At 49.7% G+C, this 22,747-nt stretch overlaps 1 protein-coding gene across 2 annotated transcripts; it reads left to right on the top strand.

The window, feature by feature from the left end:
• Window positions 1-5,153: 5,153 nt before the first annotated feature.
• On the top strand, window positions 5,154-22,747 carry LOC148814011 (MAP kinase-interacting serine/threonine-protein kinase 2-like). 2 transcript variants are annotated; one of them, XM_088907873.1, is made up of 14 exons: window positions 5,154-5,293; window positions 6,040-6,236; window positions 7,748-7,838; window positions 8,165-8,266; window positions 8,437-8,534; window positions 10,914-10,993; window positions 11,775-11,848; window positions 12,835-12,939; window positions 13,376-13,431; window positions 13,705-13,800; window positions 18,412-18,606; window positions 18,707-18,871; window positions 19,011-19,051; window positions 19,170-22,747. In XM_088907873.1, exons 2-14 carry the CDS (start codon window positions 6,186-6,188, stop codon window positions 19,435-19,437), a joined length of 1,422 nt encoding a protein of 473 aa, XP_088763999.1. In that variant the 5' UTR covers window positions 5,154-5,293; window positions 6,040-6,185; the 3' UTR covers window positions 19,438-22,747. The 2 variants fall into 2 exon arrangements, with proteins under 2 accessions (XP_088763999.1, XP_088764000.1); XM_088907874.1 differs by lacking the exons at window positions 5,154-5,293; window positions 6,040-6,236 and adding an exon at window positions 7,328-7,383.

Here is a 22,747-nt window from a genome sequence, read left to right as displayed (position 1 = left end):
TGCGTGTTCGAGAACACGGAAGGAAGAGGAGGCGGATCCGCAGCCGCAGCAGCGACACACGGGCCCCAAGCGCAGTCTGGCCTTTTAAAGGCGGAAGCCCCGACACAGTGCTCTTCCGTTGTCTGAGCGGAGCAGTCGGCACGGCTCGGGTTGTCTGTTGATATGGTACGATATGCAACACCGCCTACCTGTGCAGGGGTGCACAGAGGTTCAGCGATGTGTGCAGTACGTGTCCCAACGGAAGCGAAGGCAGATCGTATAGATGGAACAAGCACACTTGCTCTAAAGTGCTTTATTAAACTTTCTGGCGCTCCTGTGTTCATTCCGAGCAGTTACTGTTACTGCATGAGTTCCCCTGTTATCATTGGTTTCACTACTGTAGTATCTGCGGTAATATGTTAGCTGCAGTAGGAGCCTCGTGTACTGTTAATACTGATAGTTCAGTTTATCTGTCATATGTACAAGTGCAATGAAATGCTTGTATGCTCCAATATAAAGACTATAAGGAAACATCAGACATAAACACACAACAGCAGCAGCAACAACTAAAGTTAAATAACATACAACTTAAATACAAGTGAACACAAGCAGTGCGCAAAAAATGCTCCTGAACTCTGCCTGTTGACAAATCTTTAATAACTAGGATTGTACATTACCTTTAATAACTGGAGAAAGTTATGTAGCCCTTCAGGACCCAGAGCTTCTAAGAAGCCTAGTATGGTTAATTAGTTATTTTGATTACAGCAATGTTTTTGTGCAGTGATATAATTTCAACTAGCTGTAGAGTGACATGTCTGATGTGACGACACTGTAGTCCATGATTTTTTTACATCCATCCATTTTATCCAATGCAAGGTTGTGGGGGAGCTGGAGCCTATCCCAGCAAGCAATGGGCACAAGGCAGGATACACTCTGGAAGGGACGCCAGTCCATCGCAGGGAACACACACTGAAGTCAGTCACAGGTGTTCAGATTACATCATGATGATGGGCTTGCCTGGAGCACAGGAGTGTATATCAGTAACAGGTTTCCTCTAATGCAGGCAAATACTGTGGATCAGTCTACTCTTCAGGAGACTGAGAGTGACTGGAGTCCCACAGGAAGTCACAGACGTCTGTGCTTTAACTATACTGACTAGTTCAAACGTTCAGAAGCACTTTAAAACGGGAAGGAACTGAAGTACAGTATCTAATACTGTTGAAATAATTAAAAAATTCTTTGTAAACATCATAAATGTTTTTTTTTATTAACATGACTCGTGGCACTGTGGCCTGGCAGTGTCACAGCTTCTGCATCTCGGGTTCATTTCTGTACCAAGGGCCTTTATGTGTGGAGTCTGCATGTTCTCTCTTGTTAGCCTGGTTTCAGAGCATTCCAAAAACAAGCCAGCCAAGGGAATTTGTGTCTCTAAGGAGTCCCTGTGTGCTTGTTTACCCTGTGATAGACAGGTGTCCTGTCCAGGGTATAGTCCTGTCTCTTATCGCATTCCAGGATGCATATTTTGTTTTGCATTTATAAAAGTGTTGCAACCTATAAGTATTCTGTCAGTTACAGTTTTCAGTGCTGTCTGTTGTATGTTGACTTCCTCCTCTCGTTCGCAAATTCGTTAGTGTTGTTATGTCTCTCTTGTGACTTTCTGCTGAGTTTTGTTCCCCTTAATCAATTGTATTAATTGACGTAAGTAATTGATTTGCATTCTTTCCTTAGACCTTTTAAATGTGCTCAATCATTGTTTTTTAAGAAATATCCTCGTTTAAGTTTTTTCAATTCTTTAAGCACACAAACTTTCGTCCAGTATCTCCTCTGCTTACTAATTAGGAACTTGTTCTCTTATTTCTGAGTAAACAGTTCTTAATAGGGATAGCCCCAAGTAATTGCAATGTTATTAGACTCCCTCGGTAAGTGTTCGGTTTCTGCAATTGGTTAGATTTCAGGCAACACACCTGAAGTGAAACGCAGTATCAAATATGACCTCCGTTTTCACAGGAAAACTAATAATACGCTTTCCTTGGCCAACTCTTGAAAGGGCGAGACCCATAGTCTGTGTGTTTTTCTTAGACGACAGTGGACAAAATAAAGAAACGTGCTTTCAAAGTTTCCTACCGAGGTGCTGGTATACCACCCGGTTCCCGGAGTTAAACGCCATGGGGACGATGATCTGTAAGGGTATGTCCGTGTAGTTGAGATAATTAGTTACTGTTATTTACAGTTCGGGAGTCTGATAAAAATGTAAAACTTAACTGGAGCATTTTTTAATTATAGGCAGTAGAATACTTCACCTATGGCTCTCCCTGTTGTGATCATGTTCTCCTTAATGCTGCCAAGAAGGAGGACAAAGCCCGTTAATACGGAATTATCAGGTAAATCGGTAATCCACGGTAGAGACCTGGCTTCATCGGTGAGTACTGTACCCTCTGCAGAGGGACACCGAGCAACGTTAAGCCGAGCAAAGGAGAGCTTGGGAAAGAAGAGACCGTCGCTCTTCTCATTCAGCTGCCAAACTGGATAATACGGAGAACGTGGTTCCTAGAAGGCCGGGGCCGGATCCCGGGTGCGGGCACGCTTCAGAAACACGGTGCGCTGTGTCTGTTCGTGACGAGAACAGCTCCCGTGATTTCGGCTGCGGAACAGTCTACCGAAATGAGTATTCCTGCTTTACAAACTGAATGCCAGCGGTAACACGACCCCCGCTGAGCACTTAGCAGACTTACTCTGAAGAAAGAGGTGAACGTTTCGTCCTAAAAAATTACCTCAGTCTCTGAACAGACCCTCTCTTTAGGCAAACTAAGACATTTTGGACAGCTAGTCCAGATGGCTTTAATCTATATGTAGATTGTACACAAGGTACTCTGCTATCGTATTTTGACAAGAACGCAATTGCAAAGCTGGACTTTTTTTTAAAACATCAAATGTTGCTTCTTTAGTTTTGGGGAGGGTTCTTTTACAGTTCATTAAGTTTCTGCAAAACTGATCTCTTCACGGAACGCCGGCCGCAGATCTGGACCTAAAACCAAAACGATATTGTTTTTCTTCAAAAGTAGAAATTGCATCATGTGGTCTGCGCGGGGAACGGGGGAATGGCAGCCAGGACATTGCATAATGTTTGCTTTTAAAAGGAACTGTACATTGGCCAGTATGCACAGAGCGAGCTTTGAGTCACAAGACGTTCTGCTGTCGAACACACCCAGGGGGAACATATTTATGTGCAGATAAATATGACTGGACTACAGCGGTCGGGGTGAAATGTTCAGGTATTATTTACACAGCCATACCAGCCTATAATATAAAAGCAATACGCGTAACACAAATTTTGTATGAATGTTTTTGCACACGTCCGTACGTGACGCTGTAAGTCAAGGTGGGTAGGAGGGTCTACAAAATACAGCAAGAAAACAAACGCCAAAAAGTGTCGGATACCAAAAACCAAAAATCCTTTTATTTTTAATGACCCGGCTGGCGGTGTTCGGATCGTTATGAAACCCAGACCTCCTCTCGGGGATTACGGTTGAAGTCTCGCTCAATGGTCTCATTGATTGAGTGAATCAGTATTGTTTATTTCTGTGATAGGTCCGCCACGCCAGTGAACAGCGTAACTCCTGGTCAGTGGGGTAGCTGAAAACGTTCTTTATTACTCTTGCATAATGAAAATCAAAATCCTCTTTTCCCTCCCTCGCTCCTTATCTACTTAACGATTTAACCCACATGCACGGCCTCTTTGTCCCAGTTTCCCTGAATCCGGACTTCTGTCTCGTCAAGAGAAACGATACTTCTCAGAAATCCTCCTGGTCGCCTTCAAACAAGTATCCGGCTACAACCTCTTAACTGTCAAGTTGTGGAAAAGCTACTGCGATTAAACACGATACGGTGGAATAAGTGGCATTTTCTCCCCCCCCCCCCAACAGCTTTTATGTCGGTGTTCTGTAAAGGGGGCTGATTTCAACCCATGAACTGTCAAATTTAATCCAGTTTAATTTGATTGAGTAAAGTAACGATGCACAAGTTCCAGGAGCGCACAACAGCTGAATGCACGTTGATATCGGGTGAACCGGTAGCGTAAGAACTCGATTTTCTGGAGGTGTTGTTACTGCAGTCTTAACTTTTCCTGATGTAAACTTAAGGTTCTGTGAGAGACCCCGAAGGGGAGATTTGACTTGTTGCCTGTCGGGCGCGTCCCAGACGTGTACACGCTTCCCGCGCTCGGCGGCTCTGAATTCAGACCCAGGCCTGCCCTGTGCTGACCACGAGGCGACTGCGACATATCCTCCGTAGTGCAAAAGGGTTTTTTCTTAAGAGATTAAACTATCCCAACACATCCTAACTAATCATAGAAATTGTCCGGTCTTGATTAATTGGAACGGCAGCCCGTCGAGGCCCAGGCGTGCGCGCCCCCGAGGCTGTACGGTACTGGCCGAGTGCGCGCGGCAGAATCACGGGGCGACACGCGCGAGAGGAACGGGGTGTAAGTGCACCAGCGTGGAAGGCGCGCCTTACAATCGTAAGACAATATCAATTACGCGGTAGACGTAACTTTTCTTTACAAACCGGGGGTTGGGTTTGCTGGGGCTCAGCCTTGCTGCTGACGGCCCGGGCGACGCCCAGACGCCTTAAACCGCTGGGGAGCCCCAATTGAACGGCCGCCTAGATAACGTATCGCCGAGAGCTCGGGGAAACGGTGCAGCAGCAACACGCCATCCTCCCGGGGGGACGGCGGCTCGGGGAGCTGCGGGGCCAGGTGCGTCGGGCCCCGCCCCGCCGGCAGGTACAGCGCCCTCGGCGGCAGCAGCTGCGCGCGTCCCATGACCAGCCCCCTCCCCGTGTTTACCGAGGGTCACGCTGCAGATAATTCTGTGGACAGAGGTGTAAATGCGATTAAACACCCACCCCACCCCAGCCTATGTTTACTACGTTTTAAAGACAAAACAAGAAGCGCAGGTTGGGGGGCTTTATCTTCGATGCAGAAGTGCTGTTGACGCCTGGCTGCTCTACAGTCACACGTTCTCCTGACGTCGTGCTTTCCAGTTGCTAACGGGTGGACGTCCCGGCCCAGGACGAGCGTGCCGAGGCGCCTGCCCGCCCGTACGGCACGTAGCGCTGAGGCCACCGGGCTGGTGGGGCGGTCTCTCGGCGCAGGGAGGGGGGGCTGGAGCAGTGCCGGGGGGGGGTGGGGAGGTGATATAAGGGCCGCCGCGCCGCCGCTCGGCTCCCACACGCCGGAGAGCACCCACGCTCGCTCGCTCGCTCGCCTCGGGCTGACGACGGTGCTGCAGGCTGGAGCTGCACGAGCCGTGACGGGGTGAGCCTGCGGGGTTGGGGGGCAGGAGGATTTATAACGACGCGCAACGGAACTGCGGGGCGAGGGCAGCGCTGAGGAAGAAAGTTGTGCTTTAACTTCAGCAGAAGGGCTGTGTTGTTGTTGCTGTTTTTTGCAGGGGCTTCCAGCGGACCCTGCGGTGCGGTGCTGTACAGAAAGGCGTGTTGCTGGGTGCGGGGCACAGGCGCTTCACTGAAAGTGTTCAAATGCGGCTAGAAAAATACATTGTAGCCCAGGGAAGGGCTGCGTAAGAGTAGGACCCAGAAAGAGGGGCGGACCAGCTCTTGCATCTGCGTTTAAGATGTTTTTGCACATGCGATTTTAGGGCACGAAGACGACTTTTCTTTCTGTTTTTTTTTTCTATTCTTAGCTCGATGTAGGCACAGCAGTCAGCTGGCTGTAGAGGTCCGCGATTTTGTCATGCTGTAGCGTGTTGTTGTTTTCGGTCCGGGCAGTTCTGGTTCTTTCCAGCCCATTGTTGTGCTAAGCGCTCGGAAAGGCAGCCCGGCACGGAGCGATGCGAAAGTGGGCGAACTGCGGTTTCCCCCCCGTTTTCTGTTTTTATAAAAATGTGGGCACAGGGTATGACGGGCACTTTCCACGGAGGCGCTGGGCCGCTCGGGCGATGTTGTCATTTCTATTCGCGCCGCTGAAGCGGGCCGGTGCGTGTGAAATCTTCAGACCGGCCTGATGTTGTAATCGGCCTTCTCTCCGTTTTCCTTCTGTAGGAACCCCGTTTAAAACTCACCTCAAACATCTGCAACCCCAGACCTCACCGGGAGCGCTCAGCTTCTTCTCGGGGATCAATCGTTTGTTTGGGAGCAAGAGTAATTTTTTCGTCACACCCCGTCCGCTATTAAATCACTGCGACAAGATGGTGCAGAATAAGATCACCGAAATCACTGGGTTTCATCGCTCATTCAAGGTGAGTCGGCTCTGTATTATTTGTTTGGTTTGCTTTAAAACTTGACTTGATCGCGGCGTCTGCGTGTCCTTATTTATAGCTTCAGTGGGTGGATCAGTTACAGTAGTTTGAAACTCCACAGCCGGCAGCACCCCGATGCATGATTCATAGAGCAATAGCGTGGCACGAATTGCTTTGGATATGTCCCATCTATTCAGAGACCAGAGCATCATGACAGTGACTCGGAATAACGAGCGTCTTGCTGTCTTCGCCATTTGTATCCTTGCGTCTAAAAATGACATGCGTCTTGTACCAAATTAAGAAAGACCTGTTAAGAGAAAGGAAGTACCTGATAAAGATGATAAAATGTGGTATATGACCGGGAATATGTACGACATTCCTGGTTTCGGAAAACATTCCCAAGAGCAGAGTTTGGCCTATCAAAGCTGTTTGTCAGAATTGAGTGTAGCTTTTTCGTGAGTTTAGCACTTGGGTATGTAAACTTCTGTGGATATTTCAATATGTGTAACAAGCTGCCTGACAGGAGTGAATAATGAGGACTTTTTTTTTTTGCACTGTGTGATTTCTTTGTAAGGAGGAAGACTGAGTTGGGGTGACGTTTGAATTTTTGTCTTCAAAAGTAGCATGCGCTGTTTTCATTCAAGAATTGTCATCAGGTTTATCATCGCCATCTTCAAAGGCAGTGGAGTTTGTTACAGAGCATGAGCGAGCAGGGTGGAAATTTCTTGTTAGTATACAGGAACACTTAAGATATGGAAGTCGGCGTTTGAACGCACAAGACGTGTGGATTAGGGCTGTATGGTGGAGTAGGAACTGTACTGAGTGAGTGTCCTTTAATGTCTCTTTATGACACATAGATGCTTTTGAAGCCATTCATAGCCCCTTCAGAGAATGTGGCTGTGCTGTTGCAGTTCTGTTGGCAGCAGGGTGTGAATTAAGCTTGGGGGATAATTTGGGAAAGTGAGTCCTGGAGAGAGCTGGTCTGGGCCAGGGATGGGGGGGGGGGGGGGTACACTTGTGCCAGGTTACATCACTTTCTGTTAATGGAGCAGCCCCACTGCTTAAATAGGGCTCCATACCTCCAGTCCTGCCTTTTCCTTTGGACTCGGGTAATGTTTCCTGAGATCTGGAATTGAGTGGCTTTCTGGTTTGTAAATTGTCTGTTTTCCTGTTCCTATCAAGCTCAGTTCAGGAGTCTTGAAACTTAGCTCTGGTGTGTAAATGGACTGGAAGGATGAATTTAAATAAGTGTTCTGGCAATTTTAGAATGAAACTACTGGGAATCTGGGCAACAGGAATTGTAATACTCTTAAAGTAGACAGTCGCACTCCTGTTCTCAGCCATTCGTGATGTCCTAGATAAGAGCTTTGCATTGTAGTAATGCCTTTCCGTGTCGGGTTCACTGAGGGGAAGAACTTGAAGCAGATTAAGGGCTGTGTTGTCCTTGTGACTCTCAAAGCCCTCTGGTATTGCAGCTCGAACACTGTTTTTTTTTTCCCCCTCTGCTTTAGGGGCAGAACCCCTTTGAATCAGATGACTTCACTCAGAACGGATCCCATCTCCTGGACTCGGCCTTCAATTTCGACTGCCCCCCCAGACCCGGTGAGTTTTACCACGGTAAACTCTTGACTAGGTGGCGTGCGTGGCCTTGTGGTCCGCAGACGCAGGAGGAAGCAAGACCGAGATGCAGGTTCAGCGTTCGACTCGTCCCCGCCAGGCAGAGTTTCCTCTCTTCGGATGTAAAACGTCAGCTGAGCATGTTGCAGCTAGATCCGAGTCTCCGAGCCCTGTCGCTAATAAAGCCAGCACAAGCATTCCTTGGGCCTTACGTTCAGAGTATTTAAGGCACAGTGACTTCCTTTTATACAACCGAGTGCCTCCTGGTTAAAGCTTTCAGTGAGATGTGGCCTCTTTTTCTGTGTGTGAAGACATGCCTTCCAGCCTGCCTATCGACATCCCGGATGCCAAAAAGAGAAACAAGAAGAAAAAGAGGTGCCGGGCCACTGACAGCTTCTCGGGGCGATTCGAAGGTGAGTTGGCGATATTTAAAATACCCCTATGGGCTGTGGAGGGGACTAGTGTGATGGCGTCTTAAGAACTGGCTTTAACAGGCTCAAGTATCAGGGTTGGAGTTGGGGTTTGGCGACACCTGCTGGTCAGAGCTGGTATCGTGACGGGTGATGTCTTTTTGCTGACCCAGATGTCTACAGACTGCAGGAGGAGGTGCTTGGAGAGGGGGCGTATGCCCGAGTCCAGACCTGCATTAACCTCATTACCAACAAGGAGTACGCTGTGAAGGTAAGACCCATTCAGTATAAACATGCCCTAGGCTGTTGTGTTGATAAGGGGTTAACTGTAATCGGGCTCTTGCCCACTGTGTATTTTACTATAGCTGCTGATGTTTAAAAGTTCCCTTGCGCCAGGTTTTTCAGATAAATCAGTGCGTTGTCACGCTCTGTATCGGAACAGAAGCATTCACGATCACGTGTGCAGCCCAGGATGTGGGTTTTTAAATGCCTCGCAGTTGTCGCGGCATGCGCTTTATACAGATTCGGTGGCTGTGGTGTGAAAATGTTTTTTTTGGGGGGGGGGAGGGGGAGAAAGGTAACGGGTTCTGTAACGTCAGCTCGCTCCAAGACCGCACTTTTTCCTCTGTATTCTGCGCCCGACACCCGGTCTCCCCTCGCGTCTGCGCCCAGAGGTGGTTAACTTTTCGCAGGAAGGCCTGTAAAAGCGAAGCTGTTAATTCCACAAGTGAGGGCGTCAAGCTTTAAAAGGACACGCGTGCAGTCTGCAGTCCCTACAACCGCTTCTTCAGCTGCGGCTCGCCTTCCGCCCCTCGCACGCGCACGGCCCCTCTTGCTAACTCAGCACAGAAGCTTCCCCGTGTTGTTGTTGTTGACGGTGCCCGGGGGGCGCGCCAGCCAATGGGAGCGCGGGGGCGGGGACTCCGCCCCCTCCGCGGAATGCCTATTGGCCGGTGGCGCTCCGGCCGCGGGAACAGAATGTGCAGGCGCCCGTGCCAAAACAACACAGGCGGCGGCGGCGGGGGGGCGCGGGGCAAGGTTGTGACCCGAGGTGATGACGTAGGCGGCGTGTTCCACAGCTCGAAGGGCGTGCGTCTGGAAAGGCGTCCCTTCATTTCACGCTGTGTAAGGAAAATTCCTGCGTAATATTATTTGCATTTACCCCCCCCAGTTTTCAGTTGCTGAAGAGATTGGATAAGTGCGTGTAGTCAGCCGGACTGGGGGTTTTGTTGCATTTTGACCCTGTAAATGATTTGAAGGCAGATAGTGCTCTAGTCTTTTATTTGTTCTAAATTATTGTCGACCCATATGGAGGTGGTTTGCAAACTTCCACACCCCAGTGGGTTAGGTGGGTGTCTTATTATTTTTTTCTCCACTTTTCATGGGGCATGCTCGCTGTGTAGAGCCCTGATCTCATGAAGTGTGCCTCTGACCCACTGTGGGAATGTGCTGCCCCCTTTAGCCCCCCACTACCCTCTGACTTGTTTACTGAAAGCCCTTCCTGGTGTTGAGGGGCAGAGCCCCTGAGGAAGAGAAGGCTGGGGGGAGGGGTGGAGAGCAGATGTTCTGCCCTCCCTCTCCGGGGGGGTGAGGAATTGATGGCTGGCGTCCCAGAGAGTGCGGCGCAGGAGCCAGCAGTCCCTGTGCACGGACTGCAGCCTGTGCGTGTCCGATATACGGCGCTTTGATTTACAGACCCGCAGATGGAGTCTCTAGCCTCCTTTAATCACACCCCCCCCCCCCCCCCCCCCCCAGCTGAAGGGTTACTGCAGGGAGAGGTGCGGAGGCTCCAGGAGCTGTTGTCTGTGGCGACGCAGTGCTGCAAAATGCCACCGGCAGAGCTGCGAGCAAGAGAATCCCTTTTCAGCAGCTGAATGTCCACAATTTCTGACCAAGTTTACAAGTTTCCTGTCCGTCAGTCTACGATAATCTATTTTTCCCCACCTTTCCCAGGCGTAGAGTTCTCCCCTCGGCTCTATCTGCTCCTGCAGTGCACGGTGGACTGTGGCGTCCTAGTTAAAAAAAAAACTAACGGGGGCTTTAACCTCGTGTGTTAGAGAACGATGTGGTGAAAGCCCCGCAGGATGGGGACCGCGGTGCGAGTGGGCCAGGCTGTGCGGGGCGCCGACTCGGCAATCTGTGTGCGCAGGGCTGTGGGGCTTTGGCTGCACAAACAGAGCCGGTGTCTGTCTGCGTGTCCTAGACTGGCACTGTGTTCGTTCTCACTGTCACAAAGGCAGCCTAATCTGCTTGGTGGGGACAACAATATGCACGGGAGACAAAGGGCCTTTAAAAATGCAGGGCAGGGAGTTTGGGTGTTGTGCAGGCAGCATGTAGCCTTCCTTTTCAGATTAACGCCATTTTCTCTGCAGAGAGCCATGAGGCTTTGGGTGTGTTTTGTTTTCTGGGGTTTTTTGAAATCCTGAATTAGATTTGTAGTTCCTCTAGCTTTCTTGTGGGAAAGAAGAGGCAGGTTTGTCTCTCTGTTGTCTAGTTTTGAGCAAGTTGAGAGCTTCTCTCGGGTGGCCCCCGGCCACCTTTGCGTCCTAGACGCACACGGCGAGTGGCATGCACAGAGCCTCGCTGTTGGTACCTCTCTCGCCCGCTGGCCCGGCCAGAGCCCTGACCGCACCTCTCCGGCGTGTTTCAGATCATCGAGAAGAGGCCCGGACACAGCCGCACCCGTGTGTTCAGGGAGGTGGAGATGCTCTACCAGTGCCAGGGTCACAGGTACGAACCGTCGACTCGCAGGGCCGTGCGGTCGGCTCTCGGTCTGTCATGGCGGAATGATGAATAGGTTGGGTTGAAGTCAGAAGTCAGTCTGTGTTGGTAAAACTTGATGCACCCCTGCACATCTTGCTCGTGACCCAAGTAAAAATGATTCATGGTCTTTAGCACAGGCAAACGTTTTTCTTCAGCCAGGGGATGTATGTTGGAAAACGCAGGACTGTGATCTTGTGGACAACTGCTAAAGAATTTCCAGCAATAGACCTCCTGTCTTTCAGCTGGCAGTCTGTGACTATTGTAAGCATTCGGACCAAAATAGCTTAGCCCTGGCAGCTTTAAATTCTGGTTTATCCCCATGGCAGTGCACATTAATTGCGACAGCCAAGCCAAGCTTTCGTCTGTTGCATCAGCTTCACAGCTGAACAGATGGCCCAGTAACTTTGTATGACATTTCCAAGGATCACTATGAGGCAGAAGTAATTTCACCAGTATCTCCCCAGCATTTCTACATGTTTGTCATATTACAATTAGTTTCCACTTATCTCAGTATGGTAACAGCGGATAAGGGACACGAGTGCACCCTTACTGTAAATCACAGCATGGGTATTTTTTTTAATGTTGTAGGAGTTCTATGCATGAAGATGTCTGCCAACTGAAAATAATTTCTTCATACGCTTTGTCATGGTGTTCGTATTAGATATGGGTTTGTTGTAAATGTTGTACTCTGTTAGATATTCCCTCTCCCCCTGTCCACACTCACTGTGCTTTCTGCTTGCTGTCCTAGAAACATCCTGGAGCTGGTAGAGTTCTTCGAGGAGGAAGAGAAGTTCTACCTGGTGTTTGAAAAGCTGAGAGGAGGTGAGTGGTTACTTGACCCCTTCTGTCTCTCTGCGTTCATGGAGTTTGTGTTCATCTGCTGTCTAGGTCTCATCTTCGTGTTCTGTGTCCTTCTCACTCTGCCAAGTTCAGAGAAAGGGTTCTGGGAGACTGCAGGAATGCTCCGGCGGCTTTCGGCCTTTACAGGTCTTTGTTTGGAAGTTGTAGCAGGTGGCTGAACGGGGTTTTATATGGCATGTCTAAACCTAGGCTAGCTCGCTCACCGTCTCTGGTTGAAGAAGCCAGACTGCGGTGAAACAGCTGTCGCGTCACTGGGGATGACAAACTTGAAGCAGCTGTTCTGAAAGTCCTTCCTGGCCAAGAGCTCTTTGCCGCAGCTTGCCGAGAGTGTGCACGGTTAAATTTCACGCAGCACAGTGATGGCTGGAGCTAGTGACAGTTCATCAGTCCATTGGGGTGGACATATTCACTAAATGTGTGCTATAAAGAATGACGCACTCACAGCCTGTTGTGTATTAATTAGTGTTGCTATCTGGAATTTTCCTGAAATTCCCCTGTATTGTTCTGAACAACTGAAGCAAAACAGTAGATGAGCTCTCTACATGCTAAGTTTTTTTTTCTTTTAGGGTAAGGCACAAAATCCTTGAAGAAAGTGAATAATAAAATCAAAGATAAGACTATCTTCTGTGAATTACCCCTGCATACTCTGTAAATAGCTAAGAAGGCAAACAACCTTAACCTCCAGAGGAGTACTGAGACTCAGTCTGGTGTCCCCGCCTTGACCTGTTAAAGACAAGCACACGCCGATGATAACACAGGTTCCAATCGGAAGATTAGAGAATTGAGTTCATGGGTTAAGGAAACTTAAGATCACTTCTTTTTTTCCCCCCACTTCAGTGCTTTTCAGACTGTGCATCTCGGTGAAGCCAGGCGGCCTCCTGGGCTCGTGTTGGCGAATATCAGGCCTGTTTTGATGACATTGTGGGTGTGTGTTGCTCCTTTTCCAGGCTCCATCTTGACTCACATCCACAAGAGGCGCCACTTTAACGAGCAGGAAGCCAGCATTGTGGTGCAGGACATCGCCAGTGCTCTGGACTTCTTGCATAACAAAGGTACAGCACTGTGCCCCACTTCAACTTTTTTGAACTTCCTCTTCTTTACTTGGCCAACATTAGTTCCTGTAAAAGATAAAGATAAAAGGTAAATGCTTGCCTGCTTAATTGGGCATGAATTAATGGTTTAAGCCAAGTTAGAGTGTGAACAAATTGTATATACTTGTGAGAAGTACCCACTCCCTTCTGGCTGCGCTGACAGCAGTGAGGAAGTCCCTACTCATCTGTAGTAGATGTCTGGAATATAAGTGGCACAACTGGTTATGCAATTGCTTTCTTTCTGTATGTCCGTCAACCATTTAAAGGGGTGTTTTAAGCTATGGCCATGCTCATAAATGCAACAGAGAACCTATGTTTGGGCTTTTACTATGCTCCTGCAACATGTTCAGGACTTTGGTGAAGGTGGGGTTTCTGATCGAGTTTCTTCTCTCTGAAGGCATGGCTCACAGAGACCTGAAGCCCGAGAACATCCTGTGTGAGCATGAGGACAGAGTAAGTGTCTCGCGCTCTTCTGATGGGGAAACGCTGGGCTCCTTTACTTGGAGGGGGGGGTGGGGGGGCATCAGCACTTGATTGTCTCACGAGCTAACGAAGCGCTGAAAGACTTCTCAGTGGGATTAACTATTTCCGAGCAGTGTCAACAAAAAACCCACATCTTTTAACTCGCTGCACACGAACGGACTCTGGTATCCTGAGCTGCCCTGTTGGAGAGTCAGACTGCCAGACTGCCATTTGCTTTTCTGATGCCCTTGCTTTCTCTTCTAGATCTCGCCTGTGAAGATCTGCGACTTCGACCTGGGCAGTGGGATCAAACTGAACGGCGACAGCTCCCCCATTTCCACCCCGGAGCTGCTCACGCCGGTGAGTCCCTGCCCCGTTCTCCCGGGGCTCGCCTCTGGTGGCCTCCTGGCGATGGAAGCCGCCAGCTCTCGGTTTTGCAGACGAGACGGTGACATTTTTAACCTACGTGGGGTGGCCTGACAGTCTTTCATAGCAGCTCGCTGTTAAGAAGCCCGGGTTGGGTCGAGCGCGTGACCAGACATTCCCGTCTCGTCTGCGACGGGGGGGGGGGGTCGGGGATGTGTTGAGGTGTGGCATTGACGAGGGCTGCAGTTGCGGTGAGATTTTTGCCACTGGCCTGTGGCTTTTCAGTGCGAAGCCTCCTTCGGGAAGAAAGATTATCCACTTGAAGTTACTTATTGATGATGTGTTTACAAGCCTTAAAAAAAAAAGATCTTTTGCAACTGGTGCTGAGCACGTAGATGTTTGTTTTTTTTCTTCCCCCATGTGCACGGGGCTGCCACCATCTGGGCCATGACTGTGCAGACTGCCAGCAGCGTTAACAGGCAGCAGCAGGTGGGAGGGAGCAGGCAGGGGAGAATCAGGCCGAGCACAGGGGGCTGTAAGCTGATCTGGGCTCTGCCCCTCGCTGGGCACCTTGGCCCGGCTCTATTTCAGGGTCTTGGATAGCAGGAAGATGCAGAGGATGTGTGTAATTCCCTCTCGTTAAGAGACATGAGAGATGCCCTCCAACAGGGCCAGGCCTGCTGGAGGGAGTCCAGGCCTGGATACCGTTCCCTTCTCATTAAAAGCCTTCCAGGAAGTCGGAGAAGTGGGCGGTGTGAGGTTTCTCAAGGAAAGGAGAGCTGTATGTTGGAAAGTACCTCCAAGTATAAGAATAAGAGTTGTGCTGCCGGTTCTTAACAAAGGTCTTCCTGGTATAGTGTGCACAGTGAGAAAACCAGACTTCATTTCCCTGCTGGGCTGGGCAGGAGTGGTAAACTTGATAACTTTAGCCGGTGTGTTTTGCTTCAACTTGAGCTCCATGAATATCCCCAGTTGTGCTCGTTGGATATGAAATACCCAGTTAAAAACCGGGCTGCTTTCATTTGCCTTTCAGGGGGTTTGTAACAAAGCATGCAGAATCGGTTTTGCATGCCTGGAGCATGTGGTCCCTACAGGGCTGATCGAGTGTGACTGGTAAACAAAGCCCTCTGCTATGCTGCTCTTGATAAGGAATCCCATCTGTAGCAACCACCCTGGCTCCCCCCTCCCCCTACATCTCCACCAGACTCTGCAGTCGCCCAGAAAAAAAACAAAACAGGCCTCAGATTGTTTGCTACTGCAGCCCGGTTGCGTAACTCCCCTTTTCTCCCTGTGTTGTGCAGCAAAGCTGCTTGTCTGCATTTTTTTTTATAACGGCTGTTTGAGAGCTGTGGGCGGGACCTCCGCACCGACAACCGAAGCTGCCTCAGCCTAGCAACTCCCCCGTGATTGGCTGGGAGGGCAGGTGGGGGCCGGGGAGGGGGTGTGGCTTTGGCAGAGCTCCAGGCTGCGCTCATGTGTCCTGTGTTGTTTGTCTCACCCACAAGGGCTGGTCTTTGTTTTTGCTCTGCTGGCTGCTGGTGTTTAACTCCTTGTTTCCACCCCCCCTGAGGGCTGTGCAGCAGTCGGCAAGTGGGTTGTTAGATGGTCTGAGGTCATCTGATTTTGCCGATCAGTTCCTACGTTCAGGGCAGCACAACCTGGGTTCTTGACCAGGGCAAGAACCGATAGAAACACTCCCTTAACCAAGGTCACAGTCTCGAATTGCAACACAAAAAGTGGAGCAGTGGTCTGACTGATTGTAAAAAGCTTAAGGCTGCATTTTTGCTCCTGCAACATAAAACGCAAGGGTTTAAGCAATTGATATCTTGTTTACAAGTTTGTGTTTTTGCCTCCCTAAATCAATAGGGGAGTGTGCTTTTTGCACATTTCTGCCAGTAAAGCGATTTCACCTCTGTTGGTTTAAGTTAAGGCTTCCTGTCAAGGTGGTGGTGGGAGGGGGGGGCTTTTTCTGAGAATCCCGAGAGGGACAGTGGCTTCCTGCCTGTGTGCGCGGTGCAGGCTGCGCGGTCAGGCCGGGTGGCGCGGGAGTGCGGCGCGCTGAGCGAGCGGGCGCACGTGACTCGGGAAAGCCCCACGCCCGGGGCTTGTGGGCCCGTCGACAGCTGCACCCAGTCAGCCGTTTTCACCCGCCCACCGGTCTTCAGACTGGGAGGGGCTGTGCTCGCTGGGGTTGACTTTCAAATGAGCTTCAATTGCAGTGTATTTCAACAATTTTATCTGAATATTGGATCCATAAATGACACTAATAGGGTCGTGTGCACTGAAGTGCTGGAGGGCAAATTTCTGTTGGCTTTCATGCTGCTTCGGCCTATTAACGGTAAATCTGCGTTTTTAAACCAGAGCTGAACTTTTAGAATCTTTTTGTTATTTATTAATAAGATGGCAGCTTTTCAAAGTTCTCTAAACGGAAAGATTAAATGGTAGCATTTAGCAGTTAGTGTAGCAAAACAAGGAAGAAAAAGGAACGAGCGAGAGGAGCAGCACCCTGACGCGCCAGTGGACCCCGTCTGGGTTGTTGTGCCTTTCCTGCGTGGTGCTGGTGCAGCAGTAGTGGGGACAGTAGTGAGCTGAAGAATCGGCTGCTCTGTGCTGAGGCAGGAGGAAGCAGACCTGCTCGTCTGGAGAGAGCCGGGGGGGGTGCAGGTGTCTCTCTGCGCCCTGCCCCCAGGGCTGGGGTGGAGGAGCTGTAGTGTGGGGCTCAAGTGTTCCAACGACAGCAGGAACAGAGCTGGGGATTTCTGTGTGCTTAAAGTGATAGGGCTGATGGGGATTTCAATGTGCAAAAGCTTAAAATCTGAGGGGGAGAGTGTCGAGTTCAGTTCCAATAGGGAGGGACAGCAGGCCTGATCTTTCAGTTTGAAATTACAGTTGTGCCAGAGGTCCTCAAGCCCCCAGCATTCTCATAGTCGAACTCTCGTTCCCCTTTGTCGTGGGCAGCCAACGAGGCCAAGTATTGTGGATTTGAATTTTCTCTTTTCTGAACGTGGGAGTTTCACTGCTTCTGCTTGACTCCATCTCTGAGGGCAGCCATTGAGACACAGCCGTTTCAGGCTTATGTAACAAAACACCAGCGAACATTTTGTTCATGTAACTATGGAGGGTTCTGAAGGCCTGTTTTGTCTTAAAGCCTTGAAGGCTTTAACCTCATGCAGGGATGGCATGGCAGTGAGAGATGGTAGTGCAACAGTAGGAGTAGTGTCTGGAATCTAAGATTCCCATACAGAGCACCAACATTGCACAGCCACCAGACAGCTGCAGCAGGCTGACAATAGAGGCTCCAGTGTGCAAAAAAACATGCAAGATCCCTTGTCTGAAGAAGGGCTCCAATTACAGGAGAAAAAAAAGTTTCTCCCACTTACAGAAGCTAGAGGCAAATATCTCGCCTCTTTATCTGAAGATGGACACAGTCGCCCAACCCATTTCTGGCTGGTTGAAGAGCACACTGCTCTTTTGTTGAAATGCCAATCTTTGCAGGCAGTAGGAAAACAAAGTTGAGAACATGAGTCTTGCTTTTTCAACATTTTCTTTCAAAGAGGTATGTCTCAATGGCCACATTCCTCTCTGCATAAGGAAGAAATTAGGACATGGAATGCAATTTCTGTATTGTGAAAAGTATGAGCACTGTACTGGCTCTGTAACAACACTTAATGATCTGGACAGCTCCTGGACTCTGAAGTTACTCTGTCCTTAATGGCTAACACAATCACCTCCCCTTGCACAAGGCTGTCTCGAACCCTTGACTTTCCCTTCGATTATCTGGCCTTTTTCCTTCTACAAATACTTAAGGAAAGCTGCTTTTGGCATTTTGTTTACATAGTTGCTGAAGTTTATTTTCATTCTTTAAGATGGTCAGTCTGCATCAGCCCAGCAGGTATTTGGCCTGCTGTCAGAGTGACAACATATTTCAAATCTGTAGAAACAGGATTGGGAACAGGCTGGGTCCTTAACTGGGCGGCGGGCTCAGGCCAGTGCTGGAAAGGAAGCAGGGGCACTTGGCAGGAGGGAAGCTTGGCTTTGCCGTGTTCCAAGAACCCGTGTTTTATTTGTTTTATTTTGAAACCGCTGTAATCTGACCAGCTCCAGCTGCCTAGTGGCAGCTCAACAGTCCCATCTGGCTGGAATTGGAGATTTTGTTTCTGACCCTCTTGATGAGCATTGTGTGGTCTGTATGGGCTCCCCTCTAAGCAGATCTGTGCTGAAGGACAAAGCCAAGATGAACACCCGTGTCGTTTGAAGCTGTAAGTTCTCCCGGTTATGGGACTGTAGAACTGGCTGGGAAATCCAATTTTTGAACTTGCAAGCTCATGAGGGTTTTCGTAAATGATGGCGTTTACCTTTCAGATGTCTTCTAGTGCTTTTTAGGCAGAGGCGATACGGGTTCTTATAGTTTTTACCTGATCCACATTGAATTGGATATTGGATAGGGTCGTCCGAGAGCCATTTCTTGGAAAAAGGTTCAATGTACTTCAGTGTACCCGAGCAGCACTGTCTTAAACGGACGTGGGTTTTTTTCTCCTCGTTCTAACATGAGGTGCAGCAGCTGGCCGCCGGTCACTAACCACGCCTGTGTTCGTGTCTCCGCAGTGCGGCTCCGCGGAGTACATGGCCCCCGAGGTCGTGGAGGCCTTCAGCGAGGAGGCCAGCATCTACGACAAGCGCTGCGACCTGTGGAGCCTGGGGGTCATCCTGTACATCATGCTGAGCGGGTACCCCCCTTTTGTGGGGCGCTGTGGGGGCGACTGTGGCTGGGACTGGGGTGAGGCCTGCCACGCCTGCCAGGTGAGGAGCCCTGAGCCGCGCGCCGTGTTCTCACTCTCGCTGTGAGCCCGCGCTGGGGACGTGTCATGTCTGAACCCTTCCCCCTTGGCTCTCCCCCCAGAACATGCTGTTCGAGAGCATCCAGGAGGGGAAGTACGAATTCCCGGAGAAGGACTGGGCTCACATCTCAGCCGGTGCCAAAGACCTCATCTCCAAGCTGCTTGTGCGGGATGCCAAGAACAGACTGAGTGCCGCCCAGGTGCTGCAGCACCCCTGGGTGCAGGGGGTGAGTGCCTGCTCTTTGTTTCCGCGTGCCGGGCGCTTACAGACTTGCTTCAGTGCATGTTGGGAAGTTCTGTGCTGTCTTGGTTCGGTACGAGGTGATATCGCCCATGCACTGACTCTCTTGTTTTGCCCCCTTTCAGTGTGCTCCAAATACGCTGCCGACTCCCATCTTACTTCAGAGGTAAGTGAGCCTCTTCTCTGCTTTCCGAACTTTTCTAAAAGGGGCCTTCTTGGGCCGTGCGGTGGCGTTCTGCGGCGGCGGCGTTGCTGACTGGCCTCCCCTTCCTTGCGTCTTGCAGGAACAGCAGCGCCAAGGACCTGACCTTCTTCGCCGCGGAGGCGGTGGCGGTGAACCGGCAGCTGGCCCAGCAGGAGGAGAGCGAGACGGAGGAGCCGAGGCCCGTGGTCGTCGCCGCCCCCTCCTGCTCCGTGCGCCTCTCGCCTCCCTCGCAGTCCAAGCTGGCGCGGCGCCGGCAGAAGAGCAGCCTCCTGAAGGGGGCGCCGGTGTCGGCCTCCGAGCTCCACCAGCTCCTCGCGCCGCTGGTCGTCGTGGGCGACTGCGCGTGAGGCCCCGCCCCGCCCCCCTTCCTGACAGGCCTGGTCTTCTCCCACATCTCAGCAGGTTGTTGCCGCTCAAAAAAGCACAGATCCCTGAACTCTTTTCTTTTTCTTTACAAAAACGACAGAGGGCGATTCAAGGAATGTTCAGGATGGGGCCGGGGAATACAAGGACAAAAGCTATCGAAGTTCAAACGAGCTCGGACTTTGACACCAAAGGACTACTCTTGTGCTGCTCTAGTATTACAACTTGATCCACTGTGAATTTCCTCGTTTAACTTTTTTTTTTCCCCCCAATGTAACTCATCAGGAATACCATTTGCCTGGGGCGTATTTGCATTAATGTTACCTCTGCAGATACACACCTGCTTATGCGTTCATTGCAATGAAGGCTTTTCTGGCATTGATTCAGCCGATCTGAGTAATCAGTGCTGTCAAAGTGCCTGGTGCCACGAAGGACGAGCCGCTGTTGCTGGAGCCTTTCTGCTGTCCCCTGCCGAGGTTCTGCTGCTCTCCTTCTCTGTACAGATTCTCGTACTCCCCAGCTCCCGTTGGCCCTCACATCTGCTACATTTCCGAAAGTCTTACTGGGAATGAGCCTAAACGTGAGAAGCAAAACGGGCGGGTGTAAGATTGTACTTGAAACTCTTGCAAAAACCGATGTTGACAAATGTCAGTGGGATGGAAATTTTTTTCCCCGTTTCAACACTAAAACATGGCTTTTTTTTCCGGTGATACAAGCATACGCACACATCTAAGTTGACACCTTGCTGGTGCCTCTCGGTAAAAGCTTTAAAGGCTCATTTTCAGTTTTCATCTCTATGCGGCCCCATACTTGTCCTGGCACAGCATTGATTTCGAATTCCTGGCACGCCGGGTGTTGGAATCGCAATGGAATGAGCTGTATGGGTCCTCAGATTGGTCTCGTTGGGTCTCGGTGCCGTCTTCTGCGGGTCACGTGGGCGCGAGGCATCTTGCTGTAGGGCTGACCTGGGCCCTCCTTTCCCGTGACCCGAGCCGAAGTCTGGATTTTGAAATGGAATGTTTTATTCTTACAAAAGCAATCAAACAGGCGTGCTCGGGCTCCAGAGTTGAACTGTGAGCCGGCATGGGAGTGATTTATTTCTTTAGGATTCGTTTAATTGGTGCAAAGGCTAAACGATGCCATAGATCTCCGGTGAAATGTCTTAAAAAAAAAAAATCCAAATGGAAGCCTCGTGTGGAAGTGGGGTTCATGTTTTGGGGCGAACTCGTCCCTGTCTCCAGGTAGCGGGGATGTCCCCTGGGTGCCACCTCGGCATTGCCGTTGACGGCCGAAATGATCCCAGCGTTGTCCTCCAGTCGCTGGTAGACGCCCACGCTGGCGGGGTGGCCTGTCTCGGGGGGCCCTCCGCCTCTCCCTTGGCCAGGAGACGTTTTCGTCTCGAAGACGCAGCCGAGCCCGGGCGGGCCGGAGAACAGTCTTTAGCCGAAGCTCGGGGGGGGAAAAAAAAAATAACCGTTCGCAGAAATGAAAAGCGCAGGTTTGACACGGAGAAAATGACGGAGGGTAGGGAGGGAAAAAAAAAGCATTCCAAAAATTAAAAAAAAAACGTCTTCCAAGGAAAATGAACATGCGTGAAATACGAAAGGAGAAATATAATTTTTTTTTAAGTGTTTACTTTTTATATACGTGGATAACTCCAAGTAAAATTAAAACTGTGCCACACTGTTTTATGGGTTGTATTGTTTTATTTTTTTTATTTGAATGCAGGTGCTCTTGTGTAACTGTGCAGGTGAGGCGCAGGTTTTTATGTTTTATTTTTTTTGTCATGCGTTTTAGTGGCTGTGAGTGACAATGGAATTGAACGGAACAGTATGTGAACAAGGAGGGGAAACTTCAAAGTGTGTATTTTAAAGACTATTTTGAGAAATAGGCAACAACAGAAGGTAATGGCATTGTTTATTTTACTTTATATGTAAAGGTCTGGGCAATGTTCTCCTTGGAGGAAAAACAAAATCCACTTTTGATTGACGGCTTCTGGAATTTTTCAAACCAAGGCAAGCTGTTTAATTAGCCAGCTATGGTTCTCCCAGAATATGTTGGCAGACGGCAGAGGGGGGTTGAGAGGGTTTTTGTAAGCGAACCCTCCCCCATTTTTAAATCATTCACTGCCACCCTCTCATGGCTTTGAGTTCGTGTGTCTCAGTTCCACCGCAGTTTGAGTTTGCAATGCTTGGCAGTCTCATTTTACCACCAAGGAATATTCTGTTGCCCAAGCCTGTTTTCCTGTAATTAATGAAAGAATGTCAATGCAACATTACCAGCAAGCATTATTATGGTACTAAAAACGCATTGCCCTTCTTACGATGGAGGAGGATGCAATAATCAGGATGCTGATTGTAAACTTTTTTTTATGATCTTTCTACACATACGTATTTGTGGGGTTTTATGTCTTATACTAAGACTTACTTGAATCGGAAATGCTGTTTCCTTTTTTATTTCATTCTGGAAACTAGCTTTTGCAGACAAATGGACAGGAGGCGCACAAGCCTGGTTTTGGTGTTCTTTGGTGGGAACCTGTTGGACTCAGTATTTTCGCCCTCTGCCCCCTTTCCCCTCCCCGCTGTCTATGCATAACTCTCCCGGCGCTGATCTGCGCCACACGGAGACGAGCTGACGTCGGACGCACAGCAGTGCTACCTCTGAAACACACCACGGCTGTCCTGTGGTCTTGTACATGAACAAGGGGGGTGGGGCGGTGGTCAGGACTTCTAAAGGTATAGAGTAACACTTTTAAAAGACCCTCCTCTTCGCACCAAATATGAGAAGGTGTTGAAAACAGTCCAGCAGGGTTCCTGTATTTTGTTTTCCACACCTCTAGAAGGTAGAAAGAACTTGTTCTGGCTGGGAAATTTGTTTTAAAAAAATACTGCTCTCCCCCCAGATTATTCTCCTAACTTGTAAACACAGCCAGAGCTGTCAGAATGTCACCTTGGAGAAACTATTGGAATACTTCACCACCTTGAATCCTCTGAGGAGGAAGGGGAGGTATTTTTCAGAAATGTGAACTCTGCCTGCGATTTCCAGTACAGTCCCACGACTGTCCGAGTCTCCGGAGTTTCGCAGACGAGACCTTGGTAAAGTACTGTTTGTTCCTCCTGAGAGCCGACGTGATGGGCGTTGGGAATGGAAATCAAAGACAAAAAAATTAGAAAGCACTTTACTGTACCATATGACTGATAACAGTTCACTAGAAGCAAGGTTTCTAAAAGACTGTTGTTGCCAGAATTTTGTATTGTTTTTTTAAAAGAATTTAAATAAATGCTTTGAACCACA

This window comes from Atractosteus spatula, chromosome 28, assembly GCF_055471065.1.
Source record: "Atractosteus spatula isolate fAtrSpa1 chromosome 28, fAtrSpa1.hap1, whole genome shotgun sequence".
Classification (NCBI taxonomy): domain Eukaryota; kingdom Metazoa; phylum Chordata; class Actinopteri; order Semionotiformes; family Lepisosteidae; genus Atractosteus; species Atractosteus spatula.
Note: the sequence above shows the minus strand (reverse complement) of the source record. Positions and strands in the feature narration are given on the sequence as shown.

Excerpts from the sequence above, each read along its gene's own strand:
- LOC148814011 (XM_088907873.1), top strand. The coding sequence starts at position 6,186 with ATGGTGCAGAATAAGATCACCGAAATCACTGGGTTTCATCGCTCATTC. Across the intron at positions 10,994-11,774 it reads TACCAGTGCCAGGGTCACAG|AAACATCCTGGAGCTGGTAG; the intron begins GTACGAACCGTC and ends TTGCTGTCCTAG. Across the intron at positions 13,432-13,704 it reads TGTGTGAGCATGAGGACAGA|ATCTCGCCTGTGAAGATCTG; the intron begins GTAAGTGTCTCG and ends TTTCTCTTCTAG.